The sequence below is a fragment of the Carlito syrichta genome, unplaced genomic scaffold, assembly GCF_000164805.1.
Source record: "Carlito syrichta isolate Samal-C Ts95f unplaced genomic scaffold, Tarsius_syrichta-2.0.1 Scaffold301792, whole genome shotgun sequence".
In the NCBI taxonomy this organism is placed as follows: Eukaryota; Metazoa; Chordata; class Mammalia; order Primates; family Tarsiidae; genus Carlito; species Carlito syrichta.
In genome coordinates this window covers 332,505-349,122 of record NW_007245888.1, presented here as the reverse complement: position 1 = coordinate 349,122, position 16,618 = coordinate 332,505, and the positions used below count along the sequence as shown (strand labels likewise).

The 16,618-nt window shown below is 42.5% G+C and overlaps 1 protein-coding gene across 1 annotated transcript in view; it reads right to left on the bottom strand.

Moving 5' to 3' along the window:
• Positions 1-16,618, bottom strand: part of LOC103257555 (protein furry homolog) — a 252,276-nt gene that overhangs the window by 37,159 nt on the left and 198,499 nt on the right. Inside the window, exons 37-44 of the mRNA XM_021710998.1 lie at positions 15,719-15,869; positions 14,466-14,569; positions 13,531-13,716; positions 10,823-11,021; positions 9,233-9,354; positions 5,274-5,461; positions 4,161-4,255; positions 882-1,489 (exon numbers count right to left, since the gene is read on the bottom strand). Coding sequence (XP_021566673.1) covers positions 882-1,489; positions 4,161-4,255; positions 5,274-5,461; positions 9,233-9,354; positions 10,823-11,021; positions 13,531-13,716; positions 14,466-14,569; positions 15,719-15,869 — 1,653 coding nt within the window. The remainder of the gene's footprint in view (positions 1-881; positions 1,490-4,160; positions 4,256-5,273; positions 5,462-9,232; positions 9,355-10,822; positions 11,022-13,530; positions 13,717-14,465; positions 14,570-15,718; positions 15,870-16,618) is intronic.

Sequence of the window (16,618 nt, the reverse complement as noted above, 5' to 3'; positions counted from 1 at the left end):
ATAGGCGTGCACTACCACGCCCGGCTGATTTTTTGATTTATTGTAGAGATGAGGTCTCGCTGCCCAGGCGGGTCTCGAACCCACAGGCTCAGGCAATCCACTTACCTCAGCCTCCCAAAGGCGCGGGATTACAGGCTGAGCCACCGAGCCCGGCTACACAGAATTTTAAAAGAAAAAACAAATGATTCCCAAGGAGCCATTTGAGTTGGGGGTCTCACTCCCTCACCTAGGCTGGAGTGCAGTGGCATGATCGCAGCTCACCGTAGCCTCAACCTCCTAGACTCAGGCAATCCTCCTGCTTCAGCCTCCTGAGGAGCTGGGACTGCCGGGGTGTGCCACTACATCCGGCTAATTATTATTATTATTATTTTTTGAGTTGGAGTCTCACTCCGTCACCCAGGCTGGAGTGCAGTGGAACTCTCACGGCCACCCCAGCATCGACCTGCTAGGCTCCAGCCTTCCAAGTAGCTGGAACTACAGGTGCACACTACCAAGCAGCTAATTTTTTATTTATTGTAGAGATGAGGCCTCGCCATGTTGCCGGGGCTGGTCTTGAACCCGTGGGCTCAGGTAATCCATTTGCCTTGGCCTCCCAAAGTGCTGGGATGACAAGCTGAGCTACCGAGCCCGGCCCCAGCTAATTTATTTTTTATTTTTTGTTGAGATGAAGCCTTGCTTTGTTGCCCAGGCCTCCCAAAAGTTTTGGGATTATGTTTCAGCTTCCCAAAGTGCTGGGATTACAGGTGTGAGCCACCACACCCTGCCATGGAGCCATTTCTAAGCCGAGTTGTTAAAAGCAGTAAGTCCATATTATCTTGCAACCCCATTGATGAATACAACCACCACCAGGATTCTAAGAGAGGAAACAGTGTTGGCTTTACCGATAGCTTGCGATGCATCCACCATGGATATTTTGGACACTGGCGTCAGCAAACTGAAAAGCTGGAGGGTGAGGTCTGTGGTGGTAAGGGACGTGAATCCTTTCAGCAGCAGCTGCTGCAGTCCAGAGAAGTCGGCCCACTTGAGTTGTGCCTGGAGTTTCTCAAGCTTTTCTCGGTTCTCAGCTTTATCAAGTGGCATGTGCGCCAGTAGTCTACTCAACAGCCGTAGGGCCATGAGGTATTCAAACTCAAAATCAGACTCCATCAGGGCCACTGTGACCCAGAAGATGGTGGCCAGCAGGTTGGTGGGATGGTTTATATGGGATGGGTCCGTGAGACTGTCTTTCAAGGAAGACGAGCTTCTGGTTTTTGAGGAGAGGCCTTGTTGGGTACAAGCCTGAATCCTGTCCAGTGTGGCACTTCGAGGTGGGTCAGAGGATCGGTCTACAACACCAAACTTCTTGGGCACAGAGAAACTTCTTTGATGCCGGCTCCGTTCTGCAGTCGTGGTATTGCCACTGGCAGTTCCAGGGTTCACGTTTAGTTGTCCAGTGCTTTTCCTGCTTGCTGTTAGTTTAGTGCTGGAGCTTAAATCAGGGGATGAAGAGCTGGGTATAAAAATACATAAGTTTAATAGAATGTCAATTTGCTTCTGTGAAAAGTCAATCCTTTTAAGTTCACTGAGAAACACTAACAGATGAAAATCATTCTTTGGAAATATCACTTCCGGGTCATTTCTTTTTCCTTATCTTTAGACTCAAAGCTATGAAAAAACAAAACAAGAACTACCCTCACCAACAAGGCAAAAATAAAATCCAATTCTGACTGCCACTTATTGAAAGTGTGAAGAAATCAATAACTGGTCATAACGTTTACTTATCTTTCATTTATTTTTTGTTTGAATTTGAGTTGGAGTAATTATGAGATAAAATGTACCTGATAGGCATAAACTTTAATATGCTGTTAACTTCCTAATAAGGAAAACAAATAGAAATTATGCTACCTAGAAAGTATGTTCATGTCAAATAAAAGTTTTTTGCACTGATAAAAATTTATGAAAGGCCAGGTTCAGTGACTCATGTCTATAATTCCAGCATTCTGGGAGGTTGAGGCAGGAGGATAGCTTGAACCCAGGAGTTTGAGGCCAGCCTAGACAAAATAGTGAGAACAAAACAAAACAAAAAACCTGACCAGGTGTGGTGGCACTTGCCTATAGTCCCAGCTACTTGGGAGACTGAGGCAGGAGGATCACCTGAGCCCAGAAGGTCAAGGCTGTGGTGAGTTGTGATAGTGCAACTGCCCTCTAACTTGGGTGACAGAGTGAAACCTGACTTGAAAAAAAATTATGAAAATGATTTGAGTCTATGCTGAAAGGACAAAGCTTTTTCTAACATTCTCACTAGATTTTTTACTGATTTAGGTTCTTATAGATAAATATGTGTGATGCTAATAATCACTCCAAAATTAGGTATCCATAAAAAACGCTCAATAGGGGAGGGAGGGGAATACCTCATCAACAAGGGTACCTGCATGATCAATGTTTATATACCTAACCCTGAATTGTACCCCACATCTTTATAATAAACAACAACAACAACAACAAAAAACGCTCAACTTAAAAATGAAACAAGGCCAAATGGGACACAGGATAGTATTACTGATTTACTTTCAAGCAAGATGAACTTGTCTATACAAACAGAATACGGAATTGTGAATGATTTGAAATGGGTTAGTAAACTTTGGCAGGAATAAAAAAAAAAATTAAAAGTAAAAACCACACCAAGGCAGGAATTTCTTCAAGTAAAATGAACATAAGTGCCCAACTGTCCTTATAGCAGTGGTTTACATGAGCTTTGTATATATTTGAGAATGGTATTTAGTTTTAGTTTCTGTTTACTAACATAATAAATAGGGTAATTGTTACATAAAATTGGAAAAAGTACTCAAGGATACAAAAAAGAAAACTTTAAAAATCATTACTATTTGATGTCAACAGCCCCATTACAAAGAGGACAAGAGATATGAATAGACACTTTTCAAAGGAAGACATACGATCAGCCAACAGATACATGAAAAAATGCTCAGCCATGCTACTCATCAAAGAAATGCAAATTAAAACCACACTGAGATACCACCTAACTCCAGTCAGGATGGCCATGATCCATAACTCAAAAAACAACAGATGCTAGAGAGGATGCGGGGGAAAAGGGAACACTTCTACACTGTTGGTGGCAATGTAAACTAATACAACCAATGTGAAGAACTAGTGATTCCTAAAGGATCTAAAAACCGACCCTCCATGTGGGGATTCCATATGACCCCACAGTCCCCCTTCTGGGAATATACCTGGAGGAACTCAAATCACTGTATAAAAAAGATATTTGCATATGCATGTTTATTGCAGCATTATTCACAATAGCAAAAACACAGAACCAACCATGCTGCCCATTGAAAGAGGACTGGATTAAAAAAAAAAGTAGTACATATACACAATCAAATATTACACAGTCATAAAGAAAAACAAAATTATGAACTTCACAGCAACTTAGATGGACTTAGAGTCTAAAATACTGAGTGATCTATTACAGAGACAAAGAACTGAGTACCACATGTTCTCACACATAAGCGGACCTTGAACAATTATCATAATACTATAAGAAAGAGATTGGCAGCAGTGGAAAACTGCTGGGAGGAGGGGCACACCTCATCAACAAGGGTACCTGCATAATGAACATTTGTATACCTAACCCTGAATTGTACCCCGCATCTTTAAAATTAAAAAAAAAAAAAATTGATGTCTTCCTGATATTTAAAAATCATTATATAATGTGTATGTATGCATGTGTGTCCTTTTTTTTTGAGTTGGAATTTCACTGTCACCCAGGTTGGAGTGCAGTGGCCACTGCAGCCTCAACCTGCTAGGCTCAGGCAATCCTTCCACCTCAGACTTCCAAGTAGCTGGAACTACAGGTTCCATGCCCAGCTTATTTTTTGATTTATTGTAGAGATGAGGTCTTACCAAGTTGCCCAGGCTGGTCTCAAACCCCTGAGCTCAGGCAATCTTCTTCCCTCAGCCTCCCAAAGTACTGGAATTATAGGCTTGAGCCACTGCACCCGGCCTTCTTTTTTAACTTAAGAAAATGTCATACATATTTCTTCTAGGTCATATCTATACTTCAAAAACTAGTTGTGTTCTTTGTACTCTGCCCAAAGTCCAGCATGTCCCCAATATTCAGTACAGTATATTTGATTTCAAAATGACATTAAGCTGACTCTTACCGGGATAATACAGTTAAGAGATCACTGTTCTTCAAGCAGTCGGACAAGTTGTCTACAGCAGCTTCCAAGGTAAGGAGTGCTTCCATCACATATCCCTGCAAAACATGCAAAGGTGACATTTGTACTGCTTATAACCCCTACTAACTTCCTGAAGATAACTTGAATGAATGCAAACTTTATGCCAGTAATGTCATTGCTTTGATTTATGAAGCCTAAACACAAATTTTAAGGGCCTCTAAGGAAATTCAGATGGACTAGGAAATAGAAGAAGATCTCAAAGATTTATTTCCCTTGGTCTGAGAGCCCCAACAGATCAATTTCATTTGAAATCCAACAACGAGGGGACAGGCATGACCCTCTGCCTGGGGGAGGGTGGGTATCTGAATAGAGTGGCAGTATCTGAAGGTCAGAGGTGAAGAAGTGAGGTTTAGGAAGAGCTTGTCTCAGGGGTGTTTTAAGCAGTGCATCTGATGGCCAGAAGGAGGCAAAGAAAGCAGGGTCTATAGGTGCGCAGCCTTCCTGAGATGCAGGAACATTTCTGATGGGAAAGATGACCCTGGCTTGAGCCAGAGTCTGCGCTGCCCTTGGCTTTCAACCTGCCCAGCTTCCTGGTCTCTGGGCTCCACCTATGGGGTCTTGCTGTGGCAGCACCTCTCTCTGTTTCCTCTTCAGCTCTTCTCAGTCTACCGAAGGCCAACCTTACAGAGAGGGGTGGTGTTTGACACAGATGAAATGGAGATCCCTGCTCCGGGTGGAGAGACCATCTAACTGCATCCTACAATGGTGGCAAAAACCCAAAACAATCCAAAATAACCCCCTGCCCACTCGCCAAATAAAACCAACCCCAAAGCCAACAAAGAAGGAGTCACCGAAGAATTTCCAGTTGTTGGCTTTGGATTTTATAAGAGAGATAATAGATGTTGAATTTCTAGCACCATTCTCCTTAGAGTGGTATTTTTAAATACAAAAGTCAACCTCTAAAAATGTTTTTATAAATTGTACATGTCCAAGTGGCTGGAATGGCTGATGAGAGAAAGATGGATCCAAGACAGTTAACTCCTAATCAGTGACATTAGAAAGCTCATCCTGGCTCAGTGATCTTCCCTTCCATACCTGAACCTCATCTCCGTGTTCTCCGATCACCTCTACCAATCTTGACAGAAGGTCAGACAAGGCGTGTGCTGACAGAGGTTGCTTGAGGGCCCGGAATATCTGGAAGGATCGACCGGCATAATGCCTTGATGAACTAGCAAGGGCTGTCTGCAATGCAACTTCACTCAAGTGGTGCTCCAGATGGAATCCTAGGCCAAGGAGAGGCAGAGCCTAGGTCAGTCTCTATTCTGCACGGTGTTCAAAGTCACCCGTCAGTGTAAAACAGGCTAACTGCATAGAGCTATCTTGTACTTATTTATAAATCAACTATGAAAAACTTTTTTTTTTTTAAGAGATGGGAGCTCGCCTTGTTGCCCAGGCTGGTCTTGAACTTCTGGTCTCAAGGGATCCTCCTACCTCAGCCTCTCAAGTAGCTGAGATTGAGGTGCATCCCACAGCATCCAACTCATTTTAAAATAAAAACAAATTCTGAATAAATATTAAGGAGGTGTAATGTAGGAGAAAGAGGCAGAAGTTTTGGAACAAGATGGCCTTGACTTTGAATTAGAAGCTTTGCAACTCTCTGAAAGAAACTTGTTCTCTATGAGTCTGTTTCCTTGCCTTTAACCTATGTATAATAGCATGTAGAGTTGGTGTGACTGTCAAATTACCTACAAAGTGTACAGTGCTTGTACATGACATGTACTCACAAATGTGTTATTTTTATTCCGCTATTTTTATTCCTCTTTTTTAAAAATCATATTCTCACTCTGTTACCCAGGCTGGAGTGCAGTGGCATAATCTATAGCTCACCCACAGCCTTGAATTCCTGATCTCAGGTAATATTTAGCCTCCAGAATAGCTGGGATGGGACTATAGGCACATGCCACAATGCCAGCTATTTTTTTTGTAGAGACGAGGTCTCACTATGTTGCTCAGACTAGTCTTGAACTCCTGGGTTCAAGCAATCATCTCGCCTCAACCTCCCAAAGTGCTGGGCTTTTACAGGCATGAACCACCACACCCGTCCCCCTGCTATTTTTCTTTATTATTCTTCTGTACCACTTCTTTTTTTTTTTTTTTGCATAGAATACTTTCACTAGTTTTTTCATAAGACAGTTTGCTAGAAACAAATTTTCAGAGTAGAGGAAAGCTGTTAGTGGATCGAGTCAACTCTAAACACAACTAAGGCCTGTGCCAAAGTCTTTGCTCTATAAATGTGCAGAGATTATAGTATAGACACTGTAAAGAAGGCTGTCATCATTTAAACTTTTGCCTGAATATCTGTTCTTCCAATAGCATGGAGGTTATCTCCGTCATCAGAAAACCACTTGATCAGATGGGAATGACTACATTCTGGGTCATTAAGTCATAACTTGCTATGCCTCTTTGCAGGGAGAAATGCAGACTACAGGAGTCAGAGGATCAATGAAAGCGGGAACAGTGATTTGAGCTGTCTCTATGATGTAAGGCTCAGCAGCACATTTGGTCATCATGTGAAAGTGAACCAGGAGGGATAATTCAGTATCGTTGTTCTTAGCTGCAGCTTGGCTATTTGACCTTAGAGACAGATAGACTATATAAGAAAATGTTCCTGCAGAGAAAATGCAGGGCCTTGGAAAACTGACTTCAGACACATTCAGGGTGATAAATATAGAATTCGCTTATGAATGAATCATGTTTCAAAAAGTTTTTTCATGTCTTTATTTTGTTTAACAAAACCCATTTACAGCCGGGCTTGGTGGTTCATGCCTGTAATCCCAGCACCTTGGGAGGCTGAGACGAGAGGACTGCCTGAGTCCGGGGGTTCGAGACCTGCCACAGCAACATGGCGAGACCTCATCTCTACAATAAATTAAAAAAATTAGCTGGGTATGGTGGCACACACCTCTAATTCCAGTTACTTGGAAGGCTGAAGCAGAAGATTGCCCGAGCCCAGCAGGTCGAGGCTGCGGTGGCCGTGAGTGTGCCACTGCACTCCAGCCTGGGCTACAGAATGAGACTCTGACTCAAAAAAAGAAACTAACCAACCAAACAAAAAATCCCATTTACTACTCAACCCATTTTATATGTGAGGCCAGGCCCCCTAGCAATGAGCAAAATTCTCATTTAAATAATAATGAACCTGAAGGTTAGGACTGTACTCATAGGACTGCAGACTCTGCCAGGACAATGACAGTCTTCTTTGGGAGTCTATGCTTAGCCTTCCTTGCAGTTAGTGTAACTGTGTGCCTGAGTTCTGGCCAGTGGAATGTGGGAAGAAGCAATGGAGGCGCCATCAAGTCTGGTACATCAACTCATCCTGAGGAATCTTCGCTCTCTTTCTCCACCTGCTTGCTGGAGGTAGAGGGTCCAGCAGAGGTCTCAGCCTGGTTGGTGGCAAAGCCTCAGACTGGAGGGTCCCTGAATCACCTGGCAGAAGAGCACCTGCCAAACACCCACGCTGAATTGTAACATGATCCAGGAATAACCTGTTGTGTTAAGATTGTGAGCTCTGGGGTTTGTTTGTTATAGCAGCTATGTTACCCTGACTGATACAAATATTTCCAGGAACACACTGTGTGTATAGTGAAAACAGGTCCAAAGCAGGATATACCAGGAGATCAGAGTGGGCGAAAACAGATTGATCAAAATGCGAAAAGACTTTCAGCAGCCCCAAGAACCTGCTGAGAATTCAGCCTAAGGCATTCAGACTTTTTCTCATTGTTATTATCTTCATACAATCAAAGGTCTTAGACAAAGAATGATTCATGTGTAAATAGTAAATTCCTTCTTTTGGGCTATGTTCAATTGCTAAGTAGCTTTTGAGGTCTTAATATTTCTTTTTTGAAAGCAGGATTTATTGAGAGGACAGAAAAGCTCCCACAGTGGGAAGGGACCCAAGGGGGATGCCCAAGGTCTTAATATTTCAAACAAATTCCAAAGGGGTATTCCTGGAGTGACTTTCCCATTTCAGTTTATCAGTATTTTTTTTTTTTTTTTTGAGTTGGAGTCTCACTCTGTCACCCAGACTGGAGTGCACTGGCCGCTTCCGGCCACCGCAGCCTCGACCTGCTGGGCTCCCGCGATCCTTCCGCCTCAGTCTTCCAAGTAGCCGGAATTACAGGCATGTGCTACCACGCCCGGCTGATTTTTTGATTTACTGTAGAGATGAGGTCTCACTGCCCAGGCGGGTCTCGAACCCGCGGGCTCAGGCAATCCACTCACCTCAGCCTCCCAAAGGCGCAGGATTGCAGGCTGAGCCACTGTATCAGTATTTTTTTTTTTTAAAAGTATCCTCTGATAATGAAACAAGGTGTGGCTAATCTGAAATGTTTTAAACTGGAAATATGCTAATTATCAGAAAGCTGGAAAAGCTAGCAATCTAGATTTAGTATCACCAGCCTGGTATGAGAAAAGGGTAGAGAGAGTTTCACAACATGTTAAAGAACTGCATTTAAGTCTTACACATCAGCCCAGGCCAAACTGAATCTGAAGGGAATTCAGTCAAGGGCAAATACTTAAGTACTAGGACGCTACTACAACTGAAACAGGACTCACTCACACTGTGTTCACAATATTGAATGGCCATTTGCACAGGAATGATTAGCAAACATTGTTAAAGCTAAAAACATTTTTATACCCACTGCTTTTGTTTCTAAACCAGTTTGATCATTTTAACTGGCCATTTCAACCAGGCTGACCATTTTTCATATTTGGAGACTAAGAACGGTGGAGACAGTTTAATTCTAGTAGGGCAAATGAAAGTAAGTAGAGTAGGGGACATTATTTGACAGAGCATAATGCAAATATACATGTTATTAACTGCCATTCTACTTAGACAGCATCTGAAGTAAGTTTCAAAACTTCCCCATGACTACACTTATGCTGCAGACGTGGCATGTCAGGCCCACGTTACAAGGTGTGTGGTCTTATAGAGAGAGTGAAGTCCACTGTAGAAAAACACTGAAGGAGGAACTGGGGCAAACGGAACAAAGTACCTGATTTGGAATCTTTAAATACAGATACAACGTGACGTAGAAAGTTAGTGAGCTGTTCAGCACTCTTAGAGTTTTGATTTTTTGGTGTGATGTCTTCGTGGCACCAAAGTGGACCGAATGCCCTTAAACAAAACACACAACATGTCAACAATATAACTGTCCTTTTGCATTTTTAAAACTAAACATGCAATTCTGACTCCATAGGTACCATATATTTTTTTAAAATTTTACTAGTTAATTTGGGGGTACTTTTCATTCTTATAAAACTTATCGGCATACTCAAAACACATCTAGTTAGTATATAAAGGCTACTTTTTTGTGTTTTAAAATAAACTTGTTTACAAGATTAAAATCTCCCAATTCACTAGAATGGTGCTTTGGCATATCATGGGTGCTACAAGTCTGTTAAATAGAATGATATAAAATGTGAAATAAAACATAGATTTAGACATGGACTCAATGTTCACATTGAGCTAGCATCTGCACATACTAGCATTTGCAGAGATAAGGCTTTTATCAGGATCACATCATTAAGTTGCAAATAACTGTAGAACCAAACTGAAGACAGGGTCTCTGTCATCTACTTGGTTTTCAACAGTAAGAATGGGATGGAGTCAGGTGAGAGAATCTCAGAGAACAGTCCTTCCCAGCACGTGGGACTTACAGCTGGCTAGTGGTGACAATGTCTTTCCTCTCCACAAACCATTTAGGTTTCCCAAGTACCCATGTGTGCACACACCCCTCATATAAGCACCATCGGTCCCCTTCCTAAGCTTCTTGCACATCAAATCCCCTATCAAGCTGAAAGCCACACAAAATAACTCAAATCCTTCACTGTGGAAATAACCTACTCTTTTTGCACTGTTTGCATTAACGGATGCATTAGCACCATGAAAAAAAATCACATGAGATATTAGATAGCATGGAGACAGACTAGATTTGCAGGCCTTAACTCATGCTCAAGGAAAGCATGCCAGGTAAACATACCTTTATAACAAATACCAGATTTCAGGATGTCAGAAATTCTGAAGCCTTACATGGTTAATTAAAAGAAAGAGAAGTCTGCAATAAACAGGATCACTTGCAGTTTTTCTTGATTGTGATTTATTATTGGTTTGATCCTGTTCCTATCATGTGTCCTTTTGTTTCTGGGTTCTGACTGCCATTTACAAATGATTCTGGACCAGATGAGCAGACAATAGTTCCTTTGGCGACTGCTACTGGGTCGACTAACATCCTTTGTTTCCGGAGTGATGTTCTTTGCTAAGTCTCAGAATGACCCACCCTGGCAGCTCTAATAGATGACTAAAGTCAAGCTCACTGTAGGGCACGGCTGTCTCCTGCCTCCACCTGCTGTGTCATCATTATCCATGAAATCTCCCTGCCCATCAACTGCCACATCAGGTGGGATTTTAGATCACTTCTACCCATAGCTGCCTTTTGCGCAGACTCCCGCAGATGCAATTTCAAAGAGAAACAGGACTTTGTGAGGACTCCAGGACCACCTTTCCATCTGTGTGGTTTGAAGTGTGGGTAACTTTCCAAAAACTGGCCTGAAAACTGCAATGTGACTCCTAGACCCCTCTTTACCTGGTCGTCAGAAACTCAATGAGCTTGTTCGCCTTCTCATCTGTTTCGGCAGCTGCGTCCACGTCTTCGACCTCCTGGGTCATCTGCGGGAGGTTCCCACTGCTGCCTCCCAGACTGATGCTGGAGGAGGTCGAACTGGAGCTCAGCCCCGAGTCCGGCACCGGGGACGACTGGTCCTCTCTCAAGAAGTCGAAGCCACCTGGTGGGAGAAGAAGGTGGAGGAGGATTGTGCTAGGCAGGGTGTCTGTTGGCATGCTTAAGGAGGTCCAGAGGTGAACACGGAGAAATGTGGAGTTATTTAAATTTGAGAGAGAAAACACTTGATGTTGGCTATGGCTATGATTACACAAGCCTGGTGGTTTTTCTATGCTGTGGAATCAGTTGCACTGCTGTGTGAACCAGTGTATATTTAGAAATAGGAGGTGATCTGCTGTTTTGTACTCTGGTGTTTCAGTTGACACTTTCTAGAAAAGAAAGGTGTGTGTGTTTATCTGCATGCACAGGCCAGGCCAAGGACTCATTCAGTTATGACTGGTCAACTACTAGTGGTGTTCTTAGAAAATTATTCCTGGGTGTTAGACCACTTCAACATGTGAAATAATCTCTTTTTGAGGATACCAGGCACTTACTAGCTGGTAAGTAAGTTATACAGAATGTTTTTGAGTAAATGTGCCCAGAAGTTTAATATTATGTGTATATTAATTTATATTAATAAAGTATGTTGCATCATATTCAAATAAATATGGTATAAGCAAATACTATGGGTTTTTTTCCACTACAGAGTCGGTTGACATTCTATATCTCTGGGTGTGGCATGGGTTTGAAAAGGTATACATGTGACCCTTCCTTTTCCCCTGCTTAATAATCATTAAAAGTAACTAATCCTGGTATGTCTGAGAGAGAGATTGAATTAGGAATAAGAAGCCCTGGATTTGAATAGCACTCTCCCACTTAGTGTTACCTCAGGGAGTTTATATGATTCTCTGTACTTCCATTTCCTATTGTAATAAGGTCAGGACAATAATTTCTATCACACAAGTTTTTAGTGTGTATTTGAAAGCAATTGTAGGTGAAACTAGGTGCTCAAAAAATGTTTATAAAAAGGGGACATTTCCCATAGACTTTGTACACTAATCCCCTGTATGCAGTAGAGTCAATCACTTTCACTATCTATCTTTTGTTTTGCCTACAGGTGTGTGTGTGTGTGTGTGTGTGTGTGTGTGTGTGTGTGTGTGTGTGTGTGTGTGTGTTTGTTTTGGCAAATCTCTATTCTAAATCATTTAATTCCACATCAGTGGTACAATGAATATAAAACTGATATATTCATAGATATACAACTTAATAAATATTATACTTTTCCAAGCCTTTTTCTGCATACTTCTTGAAATACATCCTTACAGGACTTAAAACAGCCAGAACCCTTCAGTTTAATGAAGTGTCTATAGTAAAGAGAGTTCTGTGTTTCTGAGAGGCTAGTGATAGGCTCTTTTTCTTTTTTTGAGTTGGAGTCTCACTCTGTCGCCTAGACTGGAGTGCAGTGGCTACTCTCCCAGCCACCGCAGCCTCGACCTGCTGGGCTCCGGCGATCGTTCCGCCTCAGCCTTCCGAGTAGCCAGAATTACAGGCGTGTGCTACCACGCCCAGCTAATTTTTTGATTTATTGTAGAGATGAGGTCTCGCCAAGTTGCCCAGGCTGTTTTCGAACCCATGGATTCAGGCAATCCCCTCACCTCGACCTCCCAAAGTGCTGGGATTACAGGTTTGAGCCACCATGCCTGGCCTTTGTTATTTTCAATTAAGTGCTTAATTCACAGTAAAGAGTTTAAACTGAAGTCAGCGGGTCTTAGGTCTCAGCGTTAATGATGACTTAATATTTGTTTTCTGAAGAAATATTTTACTGTCTATTATAAGTCAAGACTCTGCTGGGACAAGTAATAAATAAAAGTTACATCCTTTTCAAAGTAATGAAGAAAGCACCTAGTGACATCTGAAATGCCATACCATACCCAGTGCCAATATAATGTATAATAATTTTGTAAAAAGGTAGTCCCTGAACTCTGTTAGTTGGTAATAGTCATCATTTATTTAAGATATTTTAAATGTTCTGATTCTAAATGAAGATGGCCAATTAGCTCTTTGGATAAAGTTTTCATGAGCAGTTTGACATGGCAGGGTAATTTCTCTGACTCAGCGAATGCCTTCTGTTTTCCTAAGAACACATTTTTGGTTTCAAAACAGCAGTCGTTTTGAATAGGGTCCCTCTAATGGTGCCCTCTAGAAAAAAGTCAGTCATTCAATAAAGTGCAAATTCCTTCACAGGCTTCGCCGGTACACAAGCAATACATCTGGCACTGTAACCCGCTATTGGGCAGTAGTGATGATCACTGTTTCGTTCATTCTCATCCTTCGGTGTTCTAGACTAATGCCTTGGCCAATGAACATTTAAATTTTCAGAGACCAAATAGAATATATTCCATGGGAGCATCAATCACAATAATAATCAGAAAAAACATATTTTAAAATAGTCAATCATTTAAGAAGGCTTTTGAGGGGCAAGTTACAGCAAGTGACATGGTTTATATTTATTGTGCTGCTGCTTTATCATATGGAAAGTTGGAGGTAATAGGATGAGAGCAGTGAACTCGGGCTCCACTGGTACCTTCAATTCTCTTTTGCACCTGCCTGAGGCAGGCTCTTTTTCTCTTTACCTGTATAGAGATATTCAGGTTGGTAAGCTGGCTGAATGGTTAGAGTCTTAGCTTCACCCATCTCTCGAGTCTGCAGGAGCACAGAAGCAATGGAATGAAAATTGCTGTTGCAAGAGAGGGCGATCAAGAGGTGAAGAAGCAATTTTTTGCTGTGTTCAAAGACTTCAGGCCGGTAATGGTCCAAACCTGGAACAAAACGGTGGAATCTCTGAGTATAAACAAATGTTAAGCTCGTTTAGATTCCAGGGATAGTAAAGATTCCAAGATACCCAGGAGGAACACGTTAAAAGAATGTTTAGTTTTCTTTGTTATTGTTTGTGTTACCAACATAAAGAAGTTGGGCTTAGGAAAAATAAAATGCCTTATTTCCTAAATAAAATGTTCTCATAAAATGCTGATAGATGGACTTTTCCTGACCTCTCTGTAGCATCTGATGAGGTTAGCATTCCTCCTTCTTGAGATGTTCTCTTCCATGGATATCCCTGCTACTGAAGGTTTCTAATTTTATTTCTCTCTCTCTAATGGACCTTCTGAGTCTTCCTGGCTGATTCCTCTTCCCATTTTTACTCTACAAAGCTTAGTGCTTGGCCCACATTGTTCTATATTCTTTATGTTTATGCACTGGCCATGTCTCATGGCTTTAAGCTTATCACCTCAAAAACCCTCCAAAAAGCCCCATTTATTTTGGGTATTGCAAGAGATGTAGCATCAGTGAGACACCACTCTATGTATACTGTAGAAATAGCACAATCTCAAAGAAGGACCGATCAACTGTAATTCTAGAGCAGATGTCACAAAAGGGCAATGAAAAGCGGAGGAAACCAAACATTTCAGAAACGAGACAAACAGGATGTCAATGTCAAAGGAAATCTCTGTGGATTACCTCTGTATGTTTGTAACCCTGTTGGCTAAATTCCTTTTAGATCCAGTCTTACCTAAGAAGACAGCATGAAGTAGCAAAGGTAGATGAAGCGCCCAGTCTTCTCTCACACTATGATCCACCACCATCTCAGTCATAAAAATTACAGCAATATTGCACCTAAGTGATGAAAGGATGAAATTAACGCCACGTCCGAATAGGCTGGAAACACACTGACAGATCATTAAGTCAGAGTTGAATACAACTCTTTTTTTTTTTTTTTTTTTTGAGTCGGAGTCTCACCCTGTCGCCCAGACTGGAGTGCAGTGGCAGCTCCCGGCCACCGCAGCCTCGACCTGCTGGGCTCCGGCAATCCTACCGCCTCAGCCTTCCCAGTAGCTGGAATTACAGGCATGCGCTACCACACCCGGCTGATTTTTTGATTTATTGTAGAGATGAGGTCTCGCTGCCTGGACGGGTCTCGAACCGCGGGCTCAGGCAATCCACCCACCTCAGCCTCCCAAAGGTGCGGGATTACAGGATGAGCCACCGAGCTCGGTTGAATACAACTCTTAAGTCTTTTTGAAGAATTACGTCAGACTCTTATTCCAGGGAAAGAGCTTAACTTCTGACATAGCAAAGAACTCACCAAAAGAAGAAACATCCGTTGAGCTGATCATATAATGCAGAGTCTGCCTACCAGTTACTAGGTAATAAGGGCTGAGAAGTGAAGACAAGGTCCCTCTTGTCAAGGTGCTTACAGTCTAAAAAGTGGCATAGAGAGCCGGGCTTGGTGGCTCAGCCTGTAATCCCGCGCCTTTGGGAGGCTGAGATGAGTGGATTGCCTGAGCCCGCGGGTTCGAGACCCGCCCGGGGCAGTGAGACTTCATCTCTACAATAAATGAAAAAATCAGCCGGGCGTGGTAGCGCACGCCTGTAATTCCGGCTACTTGGAAGGCTGAGGCGGAAGGATTGCCGGAGCCCAGCAGGTTGAGGCTGTGGTGGCCGGGAGTGGCCACTGTACTTCCAGTCTGGGTGACAGAGTGAGACTCCAACTCAAAAAAAAAAAAAAAAAAGCATAGAATGCGTATTCATCCTGAGATGATATCAAGCAGAAATTCAAAGGGCCACGAGTCAGCTTTGCACATTGGTTAATATACGACCAAACTCCTCCCATGAGCTGGGAGCTGGCAGTCAAATCAGGTAAAATCAGTAAATCCTACTGATTTACAAGGTCATTTTATCTGGTGAGACTTAAAATAGGTTTCCCTAGTCTCCTAGATAGAAAAGCAAAGCAGTCATTTCCCATGATCCACATGCACTGCTCACCTATGGAGTGGCCCCCGGGGCGTGATGGTCTCTGGGAGATAGTCAACCAGGGGGGCCCAGCATCCTCCAGTGCAAGGCATTGGTAAGGGCTGCGGCTGCTTGGTCTCTGTGATAGTCAGCAACCAGCCCGTGTAGGGGGAAATCGGATCATCTGTAGGGCAAGAAAGACAAGCACGCTTTATTTTCAGGGAGAGGAGGTTTCTGTTTTCTCCACTTGGCATTTTTAGAAAGCATCTTACAAATGTGTCCTTGCGAGAATAACTGTCTAACCATTTAATTTGGTAAGCATGAATTACATGATCAAATGGGTGAGAATTACTTGTTTAGGTAGTTACCTGATTAGTGATTATTTGATAACTAATTGATAGTTATTCATTGTAAAGCAAAGGAAAATACAGATCCACGGGGAGAAAAACATTAAATCATGTGAATTCCCATCACTGTGAAACCTGCTCTTCTTCCATTCTTCCCTACCTCAGTAAAGCAGTTTCGCATTTTCAGTTTGCTCAGGAATATTAGTCATCCTGACTTCTCCCTTACATCTAACTCAAACTCATGATGATGATGGTGATAGCAATAATAACAAAACTAGTAACAGTGGGAACTAGCACAGAGCGCTTCCTTGATGTCAGGTATTGTTCTACCAATGAGCCTTATCTTCAAAATTTCTCTAGAATCTCCACCACCAGTCCTAGGCTAATCCATCCCCTATCTCACAGGGGTTACTGCAATAGCCTTCTTACTTCTCACAGCTTCTGTCCTTGCTCTGCTGCAATCTGTGTTCCACAGTGTGGCCAGGGTAATTATTATTATTTTTTTGAGTTGGAGTCTCACTCTGTCGCCCAGACTGGAGTGCAGTGGCCGCTCCCGGCCACCGCAGCCTCGACCTGCTGGGCTCCG